The 22104-nt window shown below is 47.5% G+C and overlaps 8 protein-coding genes across 8 annotated transcripts; 5 read left to right on the top strand and 3 right to left on the bottom strand.

Annotated features, from left to right (window-relative positions):
* The first annotated feature begins 300 nt into the window (after positions 1-300).
* Positions 301-2184, top strand: N7471_002192 (FAD-binding oxidoreductase). The gene is made up of 3 exons (XM_057274912.1): positions 301-577; positions 650-1132; positions 1191-2184. The coding sequence occupies exons 1-3, from the start codon at positions 368-370 to the stop codon at positions 2121-2123; spliced, it is 1626 nt and encodes a 541-aa protein (XP_057139550.1). The 5' UTR covers positions 301-367; the 3' UTR covers positions 2124-2184.
* Positions 2185-3031: 847 nt separating this feature from the next.
* On the bottom strand, positions 3032-3604 carry N7471_002191 (uncharacterized protein; the record flags this gene model as incomplete). Its single annotated transcript, XM_057274911.1, has 1 exon — positions 3032-3604. One exon carries the CDS (start codon positions 3602-3604, stop codon positions 3032-3034), a length of 573 nt encoding a protein of 190 aa, XP_057139549.1.
* Positions 3605-3674: 70 nt separating this feature from the next.
* On the top strand, positions 3675-5221 carry N7471_002190 (FAD-dependent oxidoreductase; the record flags this gene model as incomplete). Its single annotated transcript, XM_057274910.1, has 7 exons — positions 3675-3761; positions 3815-3985; positions 4041-4193; positions 4247-4327; positions 4387-4732; positions 4779-4838; positions 4914-5221. 7 exons carry the CDS (start codon positions 3675-3677, stop codon positions 5219-5221), a joined length of 1206 nt encoding a protein of 401 aa, XP_057139548.1.
* Positions 5222-6474: 1253 nt separating this feature from the next.
* On the top strand, positions 6475-7739 carry N7471_002189 (fungal specific transcription factor domain-containing protein; the record flags this gene model as incomplete). Its single annotated transcript, XM_057274909.1, has 2 exons — positions 6475-7392; positions 7458-7739. 2 exons carry the CDS (start codon positions 6475-6477, stop codon positions 7737-7739), a joined length of 1200 nt encoding a protein of 399 aa, XP_057139547.1.
* Positions 7740-9239: 1500 nt separating this feature from the next.
* N7471_002188 (SNG1 family protein) lies at positions 9240-10463 on the top strand (the record flags this gene model as incomplete). The annotated part of the gene is made up of 1 exon (XM_057274908.1): positions 9240-10463. The coding sequence occupies one exon, from the start codon at positions 9240-9242 to the stop codon at positions 10461-10463; it is 1224 nt and encodes a 407-aa protein (XP_057139546.1).
* A 532-nt stretch (positions 10464-10995) lies between these two features.
* On the bottom strand, positions 10996-11669 carry N7471_002187 (uncharacterized protein; the record flags this gene model as incomplete). Its single annotated transcript, XM_057274907.1, has 2 exons — positions 10996-11341; positions 11395-11669. The coding sequence occupies 2 exons, from the start codon at positions 11667-11669 to the stop codon at positions 10996-10998; spliced, it is 621 nt and encodes a 206-aa protein (XP_057139545.1).
* Positions 11670-14319: 2650 nt separating this feature from the next.
* N7471_002186 (uncharacterized protein) lies at positions 14320-15617 on the top strand (the record flags this gene model as incomplete). The annotated part of the gene is made up of 6 exons (XM_057274906.1): positions 14320-14507; positions 14568-14678; positions 14754-15139; positions 15194-15258; positions 15308-15460; positions 15481-15617. Exons 1-6 carry the CDS (start codon positions 14361-14363, stop codon positions 15615-15617), a joined length of 999 nt encoding a protein of 332 aa, XP_057139544.1. The 5' UTR covers positions 14320-14360.
* A 1887-nt stretch (positions 15618-17504) lies between these two features.
* On the bottom strand, positions 17505-19595 carry N7471_002185 (ankyrin repeat domain-containing protein; the record flags this gene model as incomplete). Its single annotated transcript, XM_057274905.1, has 1 exon — positions 17505-19595. The coding sequence occupies one exon, from the start codon at positions 19593-19595 to the stop codon at positions 17505-17507; it is 2091 nt and encodes a 696-aa protein (XP_057139543.1).
* Between the last annotated feature and the right edge of the window lie 2509 nt (positions 19596-22104).

The raw sequence follows: 22104 nt of genomic DNA, 5'->3' as shown, positions 1-22104 counted from the left end.
TGGACTAGAAGGAAAACCCACAAGTTCATTGTTATGAGCTTCAGGCTAGCTTAACCGTTCGGGTTGCGCCGCTTCGCTTATATTTGGAAGCGAGATTGATTTACGCGTTAACGAAAACGAACACAGCCTTGGGATGCCCAGTCATAATATACTCCAATTATACGACCCCCTTAATTACTTAATTACACCTAATGGCCTACACCAGGGACCATCCCGGAACCTCATCGGATTAGAACCTTTGATCAGCTAACCTCCGAGGAAGTTAAAAGACAATAAGTTTCCTCCACTTGGTTTCTTCTCTTTTTTTTCTCCCAAGTCCTTGCATTTGTCTAGATCTCGCCTTTGTTTGCTCTTTTTTTTTTGGATCATGCATCTTTCGACTCTCATTGGCGGGTTATCCGCGATTTGCGGGGTGACCCTGGCCCAGGGTGCTGTGACCAGCTCGGTTGTTGAAGCCGATGATTTCAGCGTCACCGGCGCATTGCAGGACCTCGGCGTGGATGTGTCGCAAATTCCCGCATTGGAGTCATTCGCCGCCATTGAGACACGGTCAACCGATAAGGCCTGTGCAGCTGCCGTGAGTGAAAACCTGGCGTCAATAGCAAGCTGGCTAAACATTGATCAATCGCTAATCTCAAATTCACCTTAGTGCGCAAGTTTGAGCTTCCTGTTTGGCTCCAAAGTCGCTGCCCAAGAGACTACTGGGTACAGCAATTTCACCAGCTCATTCTGGTCCATGCAGCAAGAAGAGGTCCAACCTCGTTGTGTTTTCCGTCCTACCAAGAACACGGAAGTCAGCACTGCAGTTTTGCTCTCTCGTTTGACTGGTTGCGAGTTTGCTGCTCGCAGTGGCGGTCATGCTGCCTTTACCGGTGCTTCTAGCGCCCCTGGCGGAATCAGCATTTGGTTCAAGGATATGAACGCTGTTACCCTTAACGCGGACAAGACAGTCGCTTCGATTGGGCCTGGAAACAACTGGCTCACTACCTACTCTGCCCTCGAGCCCTATGGCTTGGCTGTTATTGGAGGTCGTGCCTCTAGCATTGGTGTTGGTGGTTTCGTTTTGGGTGGTGGAATCTCCTACCACTCTAACCTGTACGGGTGGTCTTGCGACAATGTTGAGAGCTTTGAGGTAAGATTATGCACCTATTATACTCTCCAGAAAATTCATACTAACAAATAACATGTAGGTCGTTACCGCTAGTGGTCTGATTGTGCGCGCTAGTGCAACTTCTTACGCTGACCTATACTGGGCTCTTCGCGGTGGTGGCAACAACTTTGGCCTGGTTACCAAGTACAATTTGTACACCATCCCCTCCCCAGAGATGTATGGTGGTTCCAGGACCTTCCTCGAGACCGAGTTTCCCAAGGTTGTTAACGCTTGGATCAACGTGATCAACAATGCCACCGTTGACGGCAACGCCCAGCAATATGTCGCCTTCCTCCGGACCCAAGGGATGAACCTTGCATCTGCTGAGCTTACCTACGTAAAGAATGACCCCAACCCCGAGATCTACAAGCAATACAGAAGCATTCCGGCCATTGCCGACACATCCAGCGCCAAGACCCTCGTTGAGTACGTCGAGTACCTTGAGACCTCAAACCCCTTCGGTCTTCGCGAGGTGTACTGGCCTATCAGCGCGGCTCTCGACGAGAAATTCGCCAACTGGGTGTTGGAACTCTTCTACTCGATGATCGCCGAGGTGGCCGATGTTGCTGGCGCCCAGCCCGTGCTGATCTACCAGGGCATCACCGAGCCAATGTTGAAGAACATGAAGAACCGCGGTGGCAACGCTCTCGGACTTGCTGGCTCCTCTGGCCCTGTTCACCTTTTGCACATTTCTTGCTGGTGGAAGAACGAGTCTGATGACAAGACTATCTACGCGTTTGTGAACAAGTTCATGGAGAAGGTCCTTGCTGAGGCTAAGAACGTCGGCGTCTTCAATGAATATGTCTACATGAACTACGCCAGCATGTTCCAGGATGCTGTCGCTGGATATGGTGCTACTAACAAGGCTCAGCTGAAGAAGATTGCTAAGAAGTATGACCCCAGAGAGATTTACCAGACTCTCCAGCCTGGTTACTTCAAGCTTGATGGTCCTCCCGTGACCCCCTCTTTCTAGAAACACTTGGGCATAGAGATGTGATCTACCGGAGAATTTAAAGTGTATGTAAAAAAGCTCCTAGATGATAGTAGATTATCTACATCAAAATTTAATATTTCTGAACCATATTTTATTGCACACATTGTAGTCTAAATGAAATACCTGCTTGAAGAATATTGTAGAAAGAAAAGATGTAGCTCTAAGTAAGCATCCACGGCTCCACAATTAAAAACCCTGGTTCCATCACAGCGTATCCATGTTAGATTCCCATAGTTCTAATTTCAACAACAATTCATCTCCATTATCACATTCGTTCATGCGTCTAGATATCTGCCTATCCAGGCTTTGCTCTTCTCAATACACATAGGCCACAACTAGCCCGGGCAAGGTACATGGAGACCTGAGAATGTATGAGCGACGAATTAGTAAGTGTGAAAAGGGTGGTGCCAGACCTAAGACCTCAACCTTGGATTAAAATCAACATAGAAAAAAAGAAGAGAGGCGCAGACTCGACCCCGAGCCCGAGTGTCTGCCAATTACCCTGTGGGTGTGGGAGAGGCGCGCACTATAACTCCAGTTCGGGGGAGGGCATACTTAATGTATACCCCCGCCCACGCCAGTAGCTATATCATGCGCCTCCCCCGTCACACTGAGCTAACTGGGGCGGATCTGCTGGTAAAGATATGTTTGCCTTCCCTATAAGGGACCTATTTCCCGATTGGCAGGTCACCTATATGCAATCGACCACCAGGCAGCCGGAGTTCATATTCGCCCGTATTACTTTTATTTTAATTTCCCTGGGTCTTAGCTTCAGGCCACCGGATTTGGATTTGGAAGCGGATTTGGAAGCTTCAAATATTACATCCAATACTAGCAATCGGCTCTTTGTGGTGTTCCATCGTTCATCAAATTCACCATCACGATCATCAACCACGAGGCCGTCGTGCCTTGCGGCAGCAACTCTCCAGCCGTGCCGCTGCCTGCTTCAGTTGGCTTTCGCGTTCGCGGACCGTCTTCATCACCATGCTGGTTATATTGTGTCCGGCGGGTGAACTCGGAGACTGGCTGATGCCATTATCGCCATTCTTTCCATTAAGGAAAGGCACCGTGAGTTTATTCGCTAGATCTCCTAGGCGAGCTAGCAGTTGCAACGCTGACTGAATCACTAAGGCAACGTGACCTGCTGGATCGTCTATAGCAAATGCCCCAATCTGGAGTGATGGTAATGGGATAGCCGATCCTTCTGCCAACGCAAAGCCAAACTTCTGGGTATTTTGCGAAAAGGTGAGCTGGTAGGCTTCAATTAGTCGCATATAGGTGGACAAAGCGTGCAATATTGATGTTTGATCCAGGGTTATCTCTTCCTGTTGTGAATCTAAATCTGAATATCCGGAAGTACTCTGGGGTGCGGCTTCGGTGACCAGCTGTTGGAACTGCGAGGAAATGGAAGAGACCGAGTGGGCGGAACCGAAAGTGGAGGCAGCCGATTGACGGCTCATCACTGCTATGTAAATGCCTCAGGTCTCTACCGCGTTCTAATTTGATCAATCTGTTGATATCAGCCACAAAATGCCACTAAAAGTTATTGTCGTTGGTGCTGGTTTGGGAGGCTTAGGCGCAGCCATCGCGTTGAACCAGGCCGGACATGATGTTCAAGTTCGTATTCATCATCCCAAATATTGATTTCGATAGATTGACTCTTCACTCAGGTTATTGAGCAATCAGGATTTCTCAATGAGGTCGGTGCGGCTATCCATATTGCCCCTAACGCGAGTCGCATCCTGAGGGAATGGGAATGCGACTTCCAAAAGCTGCAAGCATCCCAGTGCAATCGACTTCAAGTGTGGAACTCAGCGGGTGAACTTCTTTGGACCCCTATTGTATGCTTTCTCTCTCCGAGGATGAATGATTCCTCAGACTCACCATTTAATGTAGGTGACCAAGGAACTCCAAACAATACTGGATATCCATGATGACTGGCTCTTGACTCATCGTGTTGATCTACACAACGCCCTGCGGGAGACAGCTGCGAAGGAGTTTAACGGCAGACGGGTGAACATCCTGTTGTCCTCTCGTGTGCAATCAGTGGTACGTAATAGCGGTGATTGCTTTTGATACTTCAAATCCATTAACTCTTCCAGGATGCCGAGACGGGAGTCGTGACACTCGATGAAGGAACGACGTTCACCGGTGATTTACTCATTGACGCCGATGGAATTCACGTAAGATCTCCATGAAAGGGTTAAGCTACGAGTGCATGGTTCACTGATTAGTCCAACAGTCCCGAACTGTCCGCAGCGTCACCGGAGAGGAGTCACGAAAGGAAAGCACTGGCCAAAACTGTTTCCGATTCCTGATTCCCATATCCAAGGTACATGATACTGAACTGGCTGCCTCTCTCTTGGAAAAGACTGGTTTGGATGGTCTCCATGCCTTCACAGCGAGCGACCGGCGACTTGTGTTCTACCCTTGCCGTCAGGGTCAGTTGTTAAATGTTATGGGTATTCACCCCTCGGGAGGCGACACCTCGGCGAAGGAATCCTCCTGGCTGGATGCCAGTGACGTGGAACATCTTTTCAAGACCTATAAAGACTTTGGCCCCGAGATCCGAGAAATGTGTCGCCTCGGTGAAGATGTGAAGCTGTGGAGTCTAGGATCCCGTTCCCCCCCCAGCAAAGTTTGTTAAAGGCAGGCTTGCTCTTGTCGGAGACGCAGCACACCCCACCCTTCCTCGTAAGTTTTCTGCCTTCTGCCACAAAGTAGACTGACCTACTACGATGAATTTTGCTAAATAAGGACATAATACAGATCAAGGTCAGGGTGGTGCTCAGGCATTCGAGGATGGCGCGGCTCTTGGCGCGCTATTCCCTTCGGACACAACATCTGAGCAGGTATCTGCACGCTTGGAGTTGTACAACGAGGTCCGATATGAGCGAGCATTGACAGTCATGATGATGTCGAAGGCCCCTGACGAGCGCCGCGCGGAGATGGTCGACGAATTGCGCAAATATGTGCCGAACGCCGAACTTCCGAAAGATATGTTTTCTTTCACTTGGCCCTCTAACCCGGCACAAGATGCCCAGGGGCTACTAGCAGCTACCCAAGCAAATGCTTAAAAGGTTGCGCTCGGGAGAATTTCGGCGAAAGAGCAAGTTATTGACAAAATTGGCCTTAACAGCGAAGAAAGATTGGTTCTTCGCAAGAAAATGCTGCGTGTTTGGCTTCCATCGTCCCATTAGCTGCGTTATACTCCTTACTATCGGAACATTTATTGGAGTCAACAACAGCATGCATCGAATAGCCTTTTTCTTTTTAGGAAAAGGGGGGTAGATGTGCCAGCATCCACTTCTTTGCTGCATGTACCTGTAAAATGTCATATTCAATTCTCCACACGAGCCAATAATTGGCTTGTTTAGTGTGGTACCCGAGTCAAGATTACCCGGTGGAGAGCCGATGGTATTACCGTACTCCAAACCATCTACTAGTAGATAGCAGGGAACTACACCGGCCATCCTTATACGGGCCCGTACAATATTAAATAGCAATATCCCAAACTCTGCTATAGCTAGTCGCTAGTTTTACGATTTATCCTGACGTCTAATGTTGACAAGCGAATACTCCGGGCAATACGCTAGGGCTAAAATTTCCAACAAATTACCTTGGATCCGGGAATTACCTTTTTCCACGCGTTTGACCAAGAACCTTGGAATAAACCTACTAAACCCCGGAATTCGGGAGCCTCAGCAAGAACCTCGCGACGCGTATCGTTTGGGGTTTGGTGTTTCATTCAATGCACGTGACTGTAGACGGAAATTGAACGTCGATCTTCGCCCCAAGAGCGGAACTTCCCCGTCTTTGACAATTATTGAATGGATGCTCCTAAATAATTCTTCTCTCACTAGTCACTTCGGACTGAATCAGTATGCACAGGCTGTCTCTGTTATCTCGATCTGCCTATCGGTTACTTAAACAATGCAATCTACCGACATAAATTGTGAGATCTGTAATACCTCCTTTCAGAGGCGAGAGCATTATGAACGACATCTCCGCACCCATACCAAAGAGAAGCCGTTCTCCTGCACCCAGTGCGGCCAGCGCTTTGGCAGAGTGTACGTCTCGAGCGCTAACTTCACCTGCCGAGCTGAAGTGCTAACCAGCAGCAAGCGACTCACTAGCACGCCATTATACCACGATCCACCAAGGCTACCTCGACCGTAAGGATCCCACAGCTGATCGACGTCGGATAGCCAAAGCGTGCAAGCCGTGCAACATTTCGAAAGTCCGGTGTGATGGGGAACAACCGTGTCAGCGCTGCCGTTACCAAAATAACGGCCCCGACTGCTATTATGAACCTTCTAATAAGCGCAAAATGAAGGACTCCCAGGCTACGAGAAACACTTCCTCAAAGGAGCATTCAGTTGATTCTCTTTGCCAACCGGTTGAGGATTGCGGCCAACCTGCCCGGAAGAAAGCAAATGTTGCTCTGACAGAAGCGCCCGCCGCCGTACAGACGCCTACCCAACCCAGCCAGTGCCATGCAACACCCGCAACACTTGAAGGCATGTCTGATAACGGGATATTTGGGGGCACGCCATCTACGACATACGAGGGTTTTCAAACCTTCAGTGCCGAAGGAGCAGAGCTGGAGAATCTCTGGAATTTTGACCTGGACATGAACTTCTTCCCAAGCTTGTTTGACCTCAGCACAGGGGTCGAGCTACCCGATAGTCTCTGGCCGGTGCCAAAAGAGCCTGAAGGGCTTGCAACTAGGACCCCTGGACCTCCCACGCCCTCGACTCCCGCAGCCGTGGCTGATATTTACACCCGCGGTCTTTCCCCACCCCTAGAAGGAGAAGCCATGGAGCCGCGGCAATATCAGCCGAGTTCCATTGATATCGACGCGCAGTTGTCATTCCCCGATATGGAAGACATTTCCCCAGAGGAGGTGGACCAAGAAAACCTGGTGCATGTCCCTGAAGTGTCAAATACTGTCGTCGACCAGATAGCCCAGTTGGCATTGACTATTCAATCGACATCAACTTTTCCAAGTTTTGTTGATTTAAGGATACCACCTGCCCCAGTAATCAACGCTTGGGTGCAGCTCTACTTCGAACATTTTCATCCAGTGTTCCCTTTCCTACATAAGCCGTCCTTTGGAAGGTCGGACACACATTGGCTGCTCATATTTGCTGTTAGTGCCATTGGGGCTCAATTCTCTGGGTTACCCCAATCGCAAGCCTGTTCGAGGGCAATGAATGAGATGGTCCGGCGGTCGACATCATATCTGGTAAGACCTTTTGAATAGCGTTTCCCAGTAATATGCGAGGTAATGCAAGACTAACGCCCGATCAGTGTGAACATCGTAATCAAAATGGTCGTGAACTGTGGTTGACGCAGGCCATCCTGCTCAATCAATTGGCCTTACGGTATTCTGGGGAGCGGAGAGCCCTTGAGATCGCTGAATTGTTGCAAGCGCTTCCTGTAACTTTGGCTCGTCGGAAACGATTATTCACGAACTATCTACCTCATGAAAGGGTATCTCATCTCGACCTACGCCTGGACCAGACATGGCAGATCTGGACTTTTGACGAGGAGAGGCGGCGAACTGGCTTTGCAATCTGGGTAAGTCGATGAACAGTTTGAGCCTAAACAATGTCAGCATTTTTGTTCTAATGTTAGACTCAAGTTGATGGATTCGGCTTTTCAAACCGACTTTGACCTGACCCCTGTAATGAGAGTCCATGAAATGCAGAACTCCTTGCCTCAAGAGGAAAAGCCATGGGCGGCATCCAGCGCACAGGCCTGGGCTGGCTTTCCAGCTCGCACGAGTAATGGTAATGAAAATTCCACTGATTGCTGTACTTCTTCTAACGAGGCAAATAGCGACCAAGTTCCCGCAGACTCTGCTTCAGTTGTTGTCCGATCCAAGCCGGACCGCAATATGGAACAAGACAGGAGTGCTCGGGAAAAGCGTTATCTTGCAGCAACTCCTCAGTATTATCGAAGACAACCGCCGCCAGTCATTATATTGTCCCCCCAATGGCACGGTTGTTGATTGCACGGCAGCTGCAGATGCACTGCGACAAATCCTTGCAGTGACATATGCCCAAGGCCAAGAGCTTCCCATGAACGAACTGAAGGCTCTAGGTGCTCATCGAATCATGATTTTCTCCGCGTTGATGATGAACAACCTTCCGAAAATGCCTTTGTTGTCGACCGTGCTGAAAGTCAAATACAAGCGATACAGCGATTCCGACTTGGGCCGACTAAAAAGGGAATGGAGCTCCTCCCCCGTCAAGACAAGGCAAGCTGTTGTGTATGCGGCAAACTTGTTTGAAACCGTTCGATCCACCTGCTGCCCGCATTACTCCACACCAGTACTATTGTTCCAAGCTGCATTGGTTTTGTGGCTATACTCTGTTCTTTTGGGCCAGTTACAGAACTCCCCGTCCGACGCGCCCTCTGTCATCATAGGAACATCAGATATTAATAACGCGAAACAGGCTCAGTGGATTGAGACCGGTCGAGGGCGCATCAAGATGTCGGGTGTTGGAAATATCTCGTCTCCTTCAGGCCTGGGGAAACTGTTGGACGAGTCGATTTCCACAATGAGGACCATCAAGTGGTGGGGGATCAGCAAGATTTATGAACAACTCTTGGTTCGACTACGCGCAACATAAAATCGCAACATATAATACCCCGCAGAGTTAGGGAATAAATTATTTCCGTAAGGTCAAGATATCTGACATCCTACGTCTTCCCAAGCTACATATCCCAAGCTACATTGTTTCGGGATCCCGACCTCGGGAAACACTTCCGCTTACGCAGCGGAAGCGGGTATCGGAAGGTCTACGATAGCCACAGTGGATCTTATATTAGAAAGGTTAATCTACGGTTATTTTGTATGTTACAGACCCTGACCCGACTCCACCGGCAATTCGGTCAGGACATTGTCCTCCGACCTTCTATCTCCGAATAAAACCCAAGATTTTCTCCGATCTTCAAGACTCGCTCAAATGCACCCTTCCTTCCCAAATTCTTCTACCCCGACAACAACAATCATATACCAGCATCCTAAAGTAAACTGATCATTCCCACTTGAACACCGAAACATCACACCTGTGCACATTCGACATGCAAATACCAAAGCCCTTTTTGGGCGCTGTGGGAGGCTCGTTCGTCCTCATCCAGCTCTTGTTTCTTGGAAATATGAGCTACCTATATGGCACTGCCTTCAATGACTCGCAGCGGATGAAGGCTTTCAAAATTCTTCTCGTCGACTACGACGACGGCATCATTGGACAATCAGTTAAATCCGCCTATTCCCAGCTAGCAAGCCCTGGCTTCCCGACTCTCATTGAACATTCATCGACCGAGTATCCGGCTACAAACGATATTCGTGAATCCATCTGCAAAGGTCACTATTGGGGAGCGATTTACTCCAATCCTAACGCCTCTTCACAATTGTCTGCCGCACTCGCCTCTCCTGAAGCTGCACAAACATACCAAAACTCCGAGGCATTGACTTATGTTTGGAACGGCGCGAGGTATCCCTCCTACGCCCAAGTTATCTCTTCGAGTCTCCAGATTCTGGTGCAGGGAGCCAGAGGTGCCTACAATGCTATGAATGGGACAGCAGCGATGTCAACAGCCAACACCACGGATGCACACATCGCCCAGGTATTATTCGACCCAATCGGCGCCACATCAATCGATATCAAGCCAACTAACCAGGGTGGCCGTTTCTACTACAACACTGTCTCGATGGTAATGGTCATCCTACCACAATTCTTCTTCGTCATGGCCCTGAACGGTATTTCGGCCGAAACCAACATCCTCAAAACTTTGTCCCTGAGACAAAACATCGCTCTTCGACTAGGCATATCTGTGTTCTTCACTTTCATCACATCACTCTGCATGAGCGGCTATATCTGGGCCTTCCAAGAAGATTGGGGAACCACACCTAGCCAATTCCCACTGACGTGGATGATCCTCTGGCTCGCCATGCACCTCAACTTCTTCATCGTCGATTCGGTCACAGCGGTGCTTCCGATCAAGTTCATGCCCTTTTTCATCCTGACTTGGGTCATCATGAATGTCGCAAGTACTCTCAGTCCGTTCGAGTTGTCTCCTGGATTCTACCGCATTGGATATGCTTTACCCGCATATGAGCTCTACCAGGTCCTTGTCGATATCTGGACTCATGGCTGTAACCCAACTCTCTATCGATCACTGCCTATCTTGTTCTCTTGGTGGCTTCTCGGGATTTTCGCCTTTTTGGCTGGAATGCGCAGGCGGGTGCTTTTGTTCTCCGCCGACTCCGGAGAGCCAACTATTTCCGACGATGAGAAAGTCTGATCCGAGAGTTGGGTAGACCTTGCTGTACAAAAGGATGTCAGCACATGATGAGTGAAAAGGATCCTAAAGGAATATATTAAAAGGTTCCCAGCGTGTATCTTCCCCTCGTTTAATCTTTTTTGTGTGCTTTCATAGACCCTTCCCCTTTTTATCTGTATACATATCTCTAATCCATTCCGTTTGTATCTTCCACCTTACAAATCTCAAATATAGAATTCCTGGAGGAAACAAACAATTATATTATCGCACCAATGCATTGCCATTTTTGGACTTTGTATTTCTTTCTTTCATTGGTTAACAATCAAATATCATGCTCCCACTTCTGTTCATAATGGTTTTCCTCGCCGCCGGCGTCACGGCGAACAAAGCCGCCGGGAAATACCAAGTCCTGTTCTTCTATCACCTCTACACGCTCGAGGTCGCCGCCCACGGCCTCAAAAACTCGCGCATGGCGCCCGAATGCGCCAAAAGCGGCATTGTCTGCAATATGAAGGAATTCATGAAAGAAATCTGCCGGATTCCAACAAAATCCCTACCGCCCAATTTTGATAAGGTCAACTGTGGGCTCGTCGGCGAGGGTGAGGACCACGTTTTCAGCACCGAGATTGACAAGTCTGGCTTCAAGGGCGCCTTGTACAATGAGAAACTCTTCAACGATTGGGACCAGGAGGAAAATTTTGAAAACGTCATGAGCGAGGCAGAGGATATTGGCATGAAGGCCATTTCCAAAGTCGGGGCCAACAAGCCGATCGACCGTGTCAACATGATGCTGGCTGCGCTCAAGACCCATGCCGACGCCCGGCGCTATGATCAGGCAGAAAGATTCGCCGCCAAGTTTAGGGATGAAATGAAGAAAAAGGGGATCACCGTCGCGTACACTGATCCCATAGAGAGGCCGCCAGTGCCGGGTTATAGAAAGATTGAGACGGACAAAACAATCATTGACACCCAGGCCACGGTAGGTTTTGATAAAGTGCAGCAGGCGGTGATGAACTTTGTCTCCAGGAAAATACCTCGATAATCCCTTATCAAGATCAAACGTCCATCCCTCGTGTTATCACCCATCTCGGCCCGTGTCGTTTCAGGGCCACAGCGTGCGAAGCGCGCGTCACCAGTTACAACCCGTGGGTCTGCGCGAGGCTGACTTGGGGCTGAGTTGACGCTAGAGAAAACACAGCCCAATTTGGCGCCAGGCCTCGCTCTCATTGGTCGTCTTTGTTGGTTGCTCACGTGCCGCATACCCTCACGTATTTGCTTCTCGGTCTTTGTGATATATTTATGTATCGTATCATTTTAATTCCTCTACCTCCCCCGAAACACACAGCAAGAACATAATCAAAACAAACACCATGCTCACCCTCACCCTCAATCCCCCTACAAAATACAAACCAGGAGACTCAGTAACCGGGGAAGTAAGATACAACCCAAAAAGAAATGCGTGGTTCCTATCCTACCCCATCCGCCTCCTCGTACAGCTCATTGGAGACACAGAAACGAAAGTCGAATCACATAGTGGTCACGCTACATTTCTCCATTTCACGGCTATCGATCTATATCTTTCGCATAGGGAACATATTTGCCCTTTTTCATTTCCGTTTCCGAATGTCCTTGCGACTGCGGATACGGATGCGGACAGTCATCCACAGACTGTCCAGATGCAAAACATGCAACAAGGCGCGAAACAACACCTTCTCCCGCCTTCCTTTACTGAGGTGATGGGCGGAGTAGTCTCCGAAGGAACAGTGGAGTATGCCGTGACCGCCTCGATCTGGATCCAGGATCACGGTTCGATCGGGGGATCTACACGAATATGCGAGGGAAAAGTCCCAATTACATTTGAGTCAAGTTACGGTGGGCCAAATCACATGAGAATACGGAAGATGAGGCCGTCTATCGCGGTGCGGAGGGATTGCGTGGTGAGGAGCTTGATGCTTCTGCCTAAGCACAGCCATCATATCAATTCAGAAAAGAAGGACCAAACGGGGTTACAGGTGGTGCCGCATTTTAACTTCCAGATCTTCCTGGATACCCCTACTTATGGATATCTGGGTGGCTCGAGAGAGTGTCTTGTGAATATACTACCCGCGCCCAGGACGTCGACGGCACCGAGCATCCCAGAGTTTTGGGCGAGAAGATATAGGGTGCGTTTGGTGGGGTTTACATCGCTTTTTGCTCCGTCTTCCAAAAGTCGGGGAGATCACACAGTGAAAAATGAGAACGTGGTCCTTGATATTGAGAACCGAAACTGGGGAGTCCTCTTATCGAATGGGAATGGATATACAACATGGATAAAGGTGGCGATACCGGCGGACGAACGTATAGCGCCCACCTTTACAAGCTTTAATATTGAGAGAAGGTATTCTTTGCATGTCGAGGTGTGGGTTGAGTGTGCTGGGGAGGAGTATTATGTGCGAAGTAAAAATTGCTTTCTCTTGATGCCTGTTCTTAGTCGTGTGAGTTCAATTGTGCCTGAGAAGGGCGAGGATAGTTCACGAGATTCGAAGGCGGTGCTGGGCAAGGGAGATAGAGGCTGTGATGATGTCGCTCTGTCGCAAATAACCTGGCCAGGCGCTGCTAACGAAACGAATCTACACCACAAATGATTCCCGCTCCCGAAAGACGCGAATGACCGAGCAAAACATTAACTAATTTTAACTAAATCCTGTCTTGTCGGCCACTTCCTCGCATAATCCAGATAACGTGTCTTTCCTGTAAAATTTGAGTCTGTCAATAAGAGTCAATTTCCATGTCTTTTCCTGTCGTTTCATGGCATACCGCGGGCGAAAGCGAGCGTCACCAGTTTCACGAAGCTAACTTTGGGGGTGTCTTGGGGTATTAGGAGATACACGTGAAGCGTGCGGGGTCAAGGAAAGGGGATACGTAGTCACGTTTTATTCAGCCAATGGCAGTAATTGACCACCGTACCCTTGCCCGAGAGGCGGCGTCCTTTTCTCACTGTTTCATAGCCTCAAGACATGAGCTGTCTCTGGCGCTAAGATACGCGACCGTGCGAGTTCTGAAACCGTTGAGGGCGCCCAGTTGGCGATCGGGTGGCCTGCCTGGTCTTGAGACCCCGGTCTCCGAACCCGTTGGGTCCCTGATATCGGGTCCTCTGCTTTCGGTTTGGAATCACTAAACCCAAGTAATTGGCCTTGGGCTGCTAGTCTTCAGTTCTTTGTCGCAAATCACTGTCCCTTGGACATCGTCCTTGTTTCTTCCCGAGATCTGAGACTCTGGTCCAACACTTCTGTTGGCCTTGAAACAAAGTCCACATGCTTGATTCTGATTTGAACCCTCTCAGGACTTGGGATTTGGTACACGTATATTCAGAGGTCGCAGGACATCCCCACAGTCTAAAAGTTACACCAAGCAGGTAGATCAGAAATTCCGTCGCCCAGTCTTGCCATTGAAATTATCCAGCTTAGCGCCATGTTCACTTTATCCTCTATATGAATGTTAGGCAAATATCGGTATCATTACCTAGAAAGTAGGCTCTCTAGAAGGGAACCAAACCGATCATGTTGGTAGTACTCGTATTGAATTGTTTGCCGCGCATCATGTGTTTAGTGATAAAGATATCCCTTTCCTGGCCTGCAAAACAACATTAGTCATGATCTTGGGCTTACTGCTTGCCTGGCCTCTATCATTGGACCTATTATCCCTCGCATTCTATTCTTGTGCCAGCTGCAGAAACCTTCTAATTGCTCGCCAAAAGGATTGTTTTCATGCGGCTTGATCCTTGCAATGTGATTTGCGGGAGAAACATTCCTTCACCAGTCAATGATGACGTCGTTCCTTTTCTTCTTACATAATAATTCGACTAAGCTTTTTAAGCCGCTAATATCTGAGTGACAGCCAGTCAGTCTATGCTCCCGGCACATCCGTGCCATCAAAGCTATGGGAAATGGGGGCAGCAATGCCATCATTATTACTACTGCGGTTTTATTGGGATTTTCCCTAGTCACTGTCAGTCTCCGCTGTTTTACTCGGTTGAAAATTGTAAAGTCTTTTGGGTCCGACGATACGTTGATGGTAGCGGCAGCAGTAAGTATTATTGAAAAAGTGCCTCTTGAGTAATCAATCATCAAACTTAGATACGCGCAGGCATTCAATGTGGCATTCGCTATATGCGGAATCGTGGGCGCCTTGTACGGGATGGGAAAGGCGCAGGCGTATTTAAGTCATAGTCCGGACGACGTTCGCCGCGGCTTGCTGGTAGGTGTTCGTCACGCGCATCCTGTCACATCCTGTGATATTCAACTAAAGCTTGCTGACTGCTATTGCTGATAGTGTTGGTGGCTAGGACAGATCTTCTACGTATTTACTTGTACTATTGCTAGGCTATCTATTGCCGCCACCATTCTTCGCCTTACGGTCGAGCGCATTCATTCGTGGATTCTTTACGGTATTATGGTGATTTCGACGGCGGTGGGAACCGTTTTTCTTTTCTTCACGATATTTCAATGTCGGCCAGTTGCATACTATTGGAATCGATCATCAACGGAAGGCCGATGCATTGACATCAACACTCTTCTTGGTATCGTCTATATGTACAGTGGGGTAGCGGCAGCATGCGATTTTACTATTGGCTTTCTGCCTATTTTCATGGTTTGGGGGCTTCAAATGAATCGTGGAACGAAATTTGTTGTGTCGACAATTCTGGGACTTGCTTGCATGTTCGTATGCTCTGCTTACTCTCCCATCCTGGAGCTTATGCTGATCATAAAAAGAGCTAGCATTGCTGTCATAATACGCATCCCATTTGTGCATTACGCAGGCAAACCAGACTTCCTACGTGAGTTGATTTCATCTTCCAACCCGTCATTCTTCTAATTCGTTCGCAGACGAAACAACACAGATTTCAATATGGTCGAACGTAGAAGCCAGTCTAGGCATCGCTGCCGGTAGCCTAATGACGGTTCGACCTTTGCTTCGAGCATTGGTCACTTCTTTTCCGATGCTGCGCAATTGGTCTGGTGGTGATGAGCTTGGATCGCGTTGGGAATATCAAACTCAGCATTCTCATTGCGGGCATTCTGCAAACTAACGAACCCTACCTCATGGGTTGCAAGCCAGGAGATGGACGAGGAAAAATTTGCTGCACTTGAAAATGGATACAATGTCTTCTCCACTAACCAGCTACCGTACCTTTAGAAATTGTTCTGTGGTGACACCTTGAACATTTCGCTGGCCTTTTTGTGAATGCACCGTGTCTTGTATATGAAAAGGTTGGGTTTGCATCAGTTCCCGTTCTAGTTCTAGGGATATGATTAAGCCCGCACATGAACTAATGCGAAGCCCTTGTGCTGAACGGTGAAAAGTTCCCCGCGCTGAGCTTCCTTTGTGAAAAATCAGCTGAATGTGTTTCAGTATCGAAGGAGTGACTTCGGTGGAGCAGCTAGTCCAGATCATCAAGCAGCGGAGAATCAAAGGCTGGCGATGAACCAACTTGGTCATACATGTTAGCTGCTCTAGCTAGCTATACTTAGGGAACTTATCGATATTATTTATCTTAACGATTTCTTAGTGTTTATATAAGATAAAGAGTTATATACTTAAGCCTTAAAAAAATGTTCGAAAGGTTAAGGAAAGTAGAGCCTAGGCTGCGGCAACATCCTCAATATCCATGGATATCCACATATCCTCTCCGCTACTTGAGGATATGGTATGCCACCTAATATCCTCTGGATATTTGAGGATATCTAGTGGATAGGAAATATGCTAAATATGCTAAGCGTTATAATTTTTTTAAATCTATATTATTACTTATGTTTACCCTTTAGATTACTATAACTCTTTACTTGATTATAACTTAATAACACCCACGAGCAGACTAATACTTCGGTATAGATTTACTCGGCGCTCTACCTAGTATCCTTCCTCGATACCTCAAAAGGACCTATTCTGTAGTAAGGCCTTTTAGGCAATAGTACGGTTGAGAGAACAGTTCGTTAACGTTAGAAGACTGAGAAGCTTAAGGCAAGTATAACCTGGAACCCTTCTAACCTAACTGTGACCAGTTGGCAGTGCGTAACATAATAGACGCCGAAATATTAGGTTAGAAACTTTATAGCCGATAGTCACGCTCGATTGTACCTACGGTTGGCTTATTATGCTAAGTACCCTTTAGTCTCGCTAGAATCAACTCTTTCTATCCCTAGCTCCGCGCTGCTGAATGTTGTTTCTTTCCTATGTACTCGCAGCCAACTAATATTGCCTTTACTAGAATCTCTGCTCCCTGGCGGTACAGATATAGACATACTCTCAAACCTAGGATGAAGATTGTCTTTCTTTAGGAGAGTATAACCAAAAGTCCAGACCTTGTTAGAAAGCCTTCTATAGGAAACCGAGCATAGTTTCCAGACAACTATATAAACTATTGCAACTACCAAGGCTCACGAGCTAGGTTCTCGTGATCGCCACCCACCTCGCGAGATTATAACACCACTATCAAACTCCGATGAGACACTGGACACAAATAGAACCAGCTGGACCAATAAAACACCACGCGTGAATTTAGACAGATGCAGGTACGGTTCTGCGATGCAGATTCCAGCGACGACCCACGGGACAGTGGATCAAGGGAATTCTATTTATGGCCCGAAGATGAAATTGGATGGATTTGCAAAGGTCCAGACACGATCCACAAGCCCAAACTTGACGGCCGTCAGTGTCCGATGGAACAGGTCTTTGTTGCTTAAAAGGTACGGTTGAGGTACGGTTGAGGTACGGTCGAGGCAGGTCAGGTATTTAGAATTCCACACACAGACTTGGAGACAGAATCGTAGGCTAAAACACGATCCATGGTTGTGTTCTCCTAGTTTCTCTCACAAGGAAGTACCCTGTTTCGCTGTCAAGTGGCAAGCAGATGCTTCTTTATCTATCTGGTCTATAAAACGTTATACAAGCTATCTATATGGGAAAGTGCGGGTATCAATTAATTTTCAGCAGAATAGAGCATTCCAAGTGGCCTGAAGAATTTGAAGACCTACAGGCATAAATTTGGTTTGTGCGAGACGGCAACTGAAGTGATACAAAATGTCACATTAATGACTTCGAGTACGCCTGTGGGCCCTCAAGTCGCAAGTGCAGCCACGACATCTTGTTTTCCTTTCTTTTTCGCAATATCCTGGACACTTTCGCCGTTGCAATCACAAATGGAAAAGTCCACCTTTTGGGTCTGGGTGAGAATTGTATGATATGCAAGTCTCCCCCTTGTGCGGCGTGAAAAACTGCGGTTCTACCTTCACTGTCCCGCAAATTGAGATCAATATCTCCAATTTTCAACAAATCCTCCACAATCTGCCAATCATTTACGGCAATAGCGTGCATGAGAGGGGTTCGTTTCTGGGCATCCTGGAAGTTGACATTGACGCGCGAACTGCGCAGAAGAGCCTCCACAAGCTCAACATTACCAACTGCCGCAGCCCACGCCAGAGGGCTTTTCCCCCCTGTCCAAGCCAGAATGCCTTTTCCAGCTGTCATTTCCACTTGCTCGTTTCGGGCCATCATCAATCGCCTCTTGTTCTTTTGCTCCAGTAACATGAGCTCCATTTGATAGTCTTGGAGCGCATGATTCTGCGGCATACCGGGGTCGAGAGGCGATCTTAAGGAAATCCCTGTAGGTGGTCTGAAAGGGAATTTTCGTTTTTCACCCGTTGAATTGCCGGACAAAGGAGGTAAAAGTATATTAGACTCTGCTGTGTCTGAGCTCTTTTCACGTGGAAATGGCTCGTTCGGGTCAATATTAGAGCATGAAAGGAGGCTTTCAAATGCTGGACTCTTCCATATCCCGGATCGAATGGCGCTCCACAGTGCGGCGTTAGCAAAGCCCTTTTCAGCCCACTCCCGTACGAGGGATTGATCTGTGGACGCCTGAGAGAATCCCGCCAATGTTTCTTCCGCCACTTCCCTCGGTAGGATCTCGTTGAGAGGGTAGAAGAATTGCTTGACAAAGCCAAAGTTGCGAGAATTGAGGCAAACTAGTACCATCCTGTCCCAAATCGCCTTTTCTATCAGGAATTCCGCCACTCGAATAAAGGTTTTCAAAGCCTCGGAGCTTGGATCACTTTTGAAAAAGTTGCAAAGCAACACCCAAAGTATTGGTGGCGGTTTGGATGCGTGAGCAATGTCTCTATTCAAAATCCATCTCAGACCATTGGTCTCATTCACTCTGACTAACAGCGGCAGAATATAAATTCCTGCAGCGCCGTGAACAAGGTCGATCACCTGCTTCATAAGAGCATCATCACCCAGCCGAAGGACGTTTTTAAATACAGTTTCCAGAAGAGACCCTTTGCTATCAATCAGAAATGAATCGGGCAGACTCTCCATGGACAACTTCCCCGCTATGGCCCGGCCCTTTTCAGAGGCGATGGACTCGGAATTCGCCAGCAGATGGAGAAAAGCAGGCCAATTATATTCGCCACAAATTGTCAACCTTGTGTAAGGGCGCTCAATCAAAGTAGCCAGTATTTCCAAGTTGCCTTTCTCAGCCGCATTCGTCAAAGGTGTCTCAATTTCCTTATCGATGTTGATCATGCAATTTGCGTCGGCCAAAGGTTTCTCTCCCCCAAGCAACAAATTCACTAGTCGAAGGCCCGCGTTGCGATCGGCCTTTGTTGCGAGAAGGAGGGCGTGGTCAAAAAAAATACGATGCAAATTGAGCTTCTCCGAGCGCCGAACAAAGATAAATCTCTCCCATTGCTGAAAAGCTGTAATTGCTCGACTTGAAAATCCGTCTCTTGTGAGAATTTCTATATCCCTAGCTTGGGATTGCTGATACTCGAATACTTGAGTTCCGATCAAGAAATCTGCGATTCCATGAAATCCCAGTGAGATCGCGGTTTCTAAGCAGCGATGTTGACTTTCCACTTTGCAGTATGGCCACAGCAGTTCCACAATCTCGATATACTCTCCTTGGACTGCGCGCTCGAGAATGCTGGTACTTTGCCCTTCCACGCGAGCTCCTCGGGCAATCAGAATCCTGCAAGCATCTAACTGGCCGCTCTGTACGGCGAACCAGAGAGGGGGATTCCCGTATTTGTCAAGGGCATTGACGTCACACCCTTTCTCAACCGCAGACTCTATATCATCAATGTTGCCTTGCCTCGCAGCTTCATAAAGATCCATCGTTGGATGTTTGCTTATTGTGTTTCAGTCTTGTTTGACTGAGTGAGCAGGAGATTCGCAGGCTGCATCTGTGGTTAGAGATTTTTTTTCCACTAAAACGAATGAAGACAGGAGTCGTAGCACTTAAACGATGTGACATGTACGTTCGGAGTAAATTAGAAACTGGATCCGGGCGCGTAAAGAGATGACATGGTTGGGCTAACGAAGAGGAGGCCGCACTACGGGGACCGGGCCGAACTGGCCATCGGGCGAAAGGTTAGGGGGGAGGGGGAAAAGTGATAATCAAAGGTACTGTTTTTCTCGACGTTGGCTATGAAAACTCTATAGTGCCTTTGGGCAGAGCTGTAACCGTGCCAAGCGCCCAACCACCCATACTGGGGGTTGGTGCGCCCCACCAAAAGTCATTTTTTCACCGAACGTCAAATTTTCATTTTTGTCAACCTATGAAAATACTATTTACAGGTAACCACCAAAACTATCTATATACCAATTTCCACCTATACTATCTCTTGCCGCCATTGAAGCTTCATTCTCAGCTTCTACTAAATCCCTTGCTTCCTAAGCTCGCCGCTGAGCTTCCAATTCCTTAGTATACTTCGTCTGTAAGCGCTTCAACTTCTTAGAATCAGCATCCTATCTTTTCACTATTATCCTATTTGCGCAGATAGGTGAGAGCACTAAGCCCTCAGTTCTAAGAAGCGATTTGCTATTTCTTGCCTTAGTAGCTTCTGCTTTATAGGATTAAGACTTCTTTAAACTCTCCTTAACTAGATTAAGCTGTTAAAATAAAAGCGTATTTATATCTATACTTCGTTGAATACGCCTATATACGCTTTTAGATAGGTGCTCAATTTTTTCTAGATTATAAAGAAGCTTAATATTAAGCTTATTCACCCGCTTAATTATATCTAGTGGGGAGTTAACCGGCCCCTCTTTTTTTTACCAAAAATACGGACCCTCGCAAGCGAGGGTCTGTCACCCATATAAACAAGGCAGTGCAAGTTGCGCATACGGAATCAGGGGGTAACCATACTTACTCGCCATCTGCTTAGTCTCACGAAGCGATCACTCTTAACCCCGGGAGCTTTGGGCTGTAAATTTACTTACCAATAAAGCAAATTGAGTTGCTTGTTCTTGCTGGGGATCTGACTGTGCTATATAACTGGCTGATGCCAAAATAGCCAAGCCAAGGGTAGCCACAACTGACAAGCGCATCATGAAATTAACCCAAGGAATGAGCTTAACTTCTTGTTATATTGACCACCGCAAACCTTTTCTCCCTTTATAAATTTCTCACTCGCCCCAGACAGCTCAAACAGCGGAGGAATCAGGGATCATCTACTGCAACGTCCAGTCCCCTAGTGAACAAAATAATTATCAGCCTGTAAAATGGCATCGGACTTCCGACAAACCCGATACCCTCCACTCTTGGACTGTTATGATTGTGGCGTTATGTAAGTTCCTGCAGCTTTCTGTCACAGATGTGCATATGCATGCACGTTGGTAACACGATGCGGAAGAAAGGACTTTCTGTTCGTCTATTTAACTTTTGAAGTATTCAAAATTTTCCGGTCACTGCAATATGTTAATTGAGGTCTTCATGGCGATGGCAGTTTGTGATATATCCGAAATTTGTCGAGATTAAGGGCATTTGCAATATCTTGGCGTTCTTAGACTAGCTGAATATATTGACACTACTGCTAGGTTTGTCAGCATGGGGGAAGGGAGCAAGTATATTCATTTATTACTGCGCTAAAAGAATTCGCGCAAAAGATCTGCAGTTCTCACTATATATTGTTGGGATAAAGGGTGGATCCATCTGCGGAATACAGGTCGAATTACCACTCCGAATATCGGATGTCCTTGATATTGAGAACGCACCTAATTTGTAGCCGTGCTAAGCCAAATGCTAGTCTAATGCAAAAGTTTCTCCCGGGGGGTGATGGAAAGGCGTATCAAAGATCCGAAGCTCACCGCTTTCTTCGTTCAATTATGTAGGCTTTCAAAGGTTCAAGGATAAGCTCCGGTTTCACAAGATAAATTCCCCGATATCTAAAATTGGCCGGATAGTTATTTGGGTAAATGTCTGGTTTCGTACATCCAAAACTTCTTCCGCTGGATCATCGAGCTCAGAAACAAGACTTTTACGCACAGTGAACGATGAAACCCGTGTTCAGAAAGACCTGAATTTGGCATTTAATTCATCTGTCCAATTAAATCTCTGATAGATGCCCTTCCTCCATGCCCAATACTTGAACAATACGATTCTCCGCTAAATACCGTTCAAAAGCAAGAGAAAATCGCAAGGTAATTCGAACGATTCGTGGGGGAAATCAAGAAAGAGCTTGGGGAAGCCAAGGCAGAGAAATTGAAATGGAGTCTTTCTAGTGGTATTCGGCTTCATGCGCAGCTCCTTGAAAATAGCGATGACTTTGCACGTCGTAGGTCACCAAACCGCTTCGAAAGTCGATAAACCTCAAAGAAATATTAAGATAAGGGGCCCTGTCTC

This window comes from Penicillium samsonianum, assembly GCF_028829775.1.
Source record: "Penicillium samsonianum strain IBT 33392 chromosome Unknown utg000002l_segment0_segment0, whole genome shotgun sequence".
In the NCBI taxonomy this organism is placed as follows: Eukaryota; Fungi; Ascomycota; class Eurotiomycetes; order Eurotiales; family Aspergillaceae; genus Penicillium; species Penicillium samsonianum.
Note: the sequence above shows the minus strand (reverse complement) of the source record. Positions and strands in the feature narration are given on the sequence as shown.

What these genes read in the sequence shown, in the direction of transcription:
- N7471_002192 (XM_057274912.1), top strand. Translation starts at nt 368, where the DNA reads ATGCATCTTTCGACTCTCATTGGCGGGTTATCCGCGATTTGCGGGGTG. An exon ending in ATAAGGCCTGTGCAGCTGCC is followed by an intron (nt 578 to 649) that starts GTGAGTGAAAAC and finishes AATTCACCTTAG; the next exon opens with TGCGCAAGTTTGAGCTTCCT. An exon ending in ACAATGTTGAGAGCTTTGAG is followed by an intron (nt 1,133 to 1,190) that starts GTAAGATTATGC and finishes AATAACATGTAG; the next exon opens with GTCGTTACCGCTAGTGGTCT.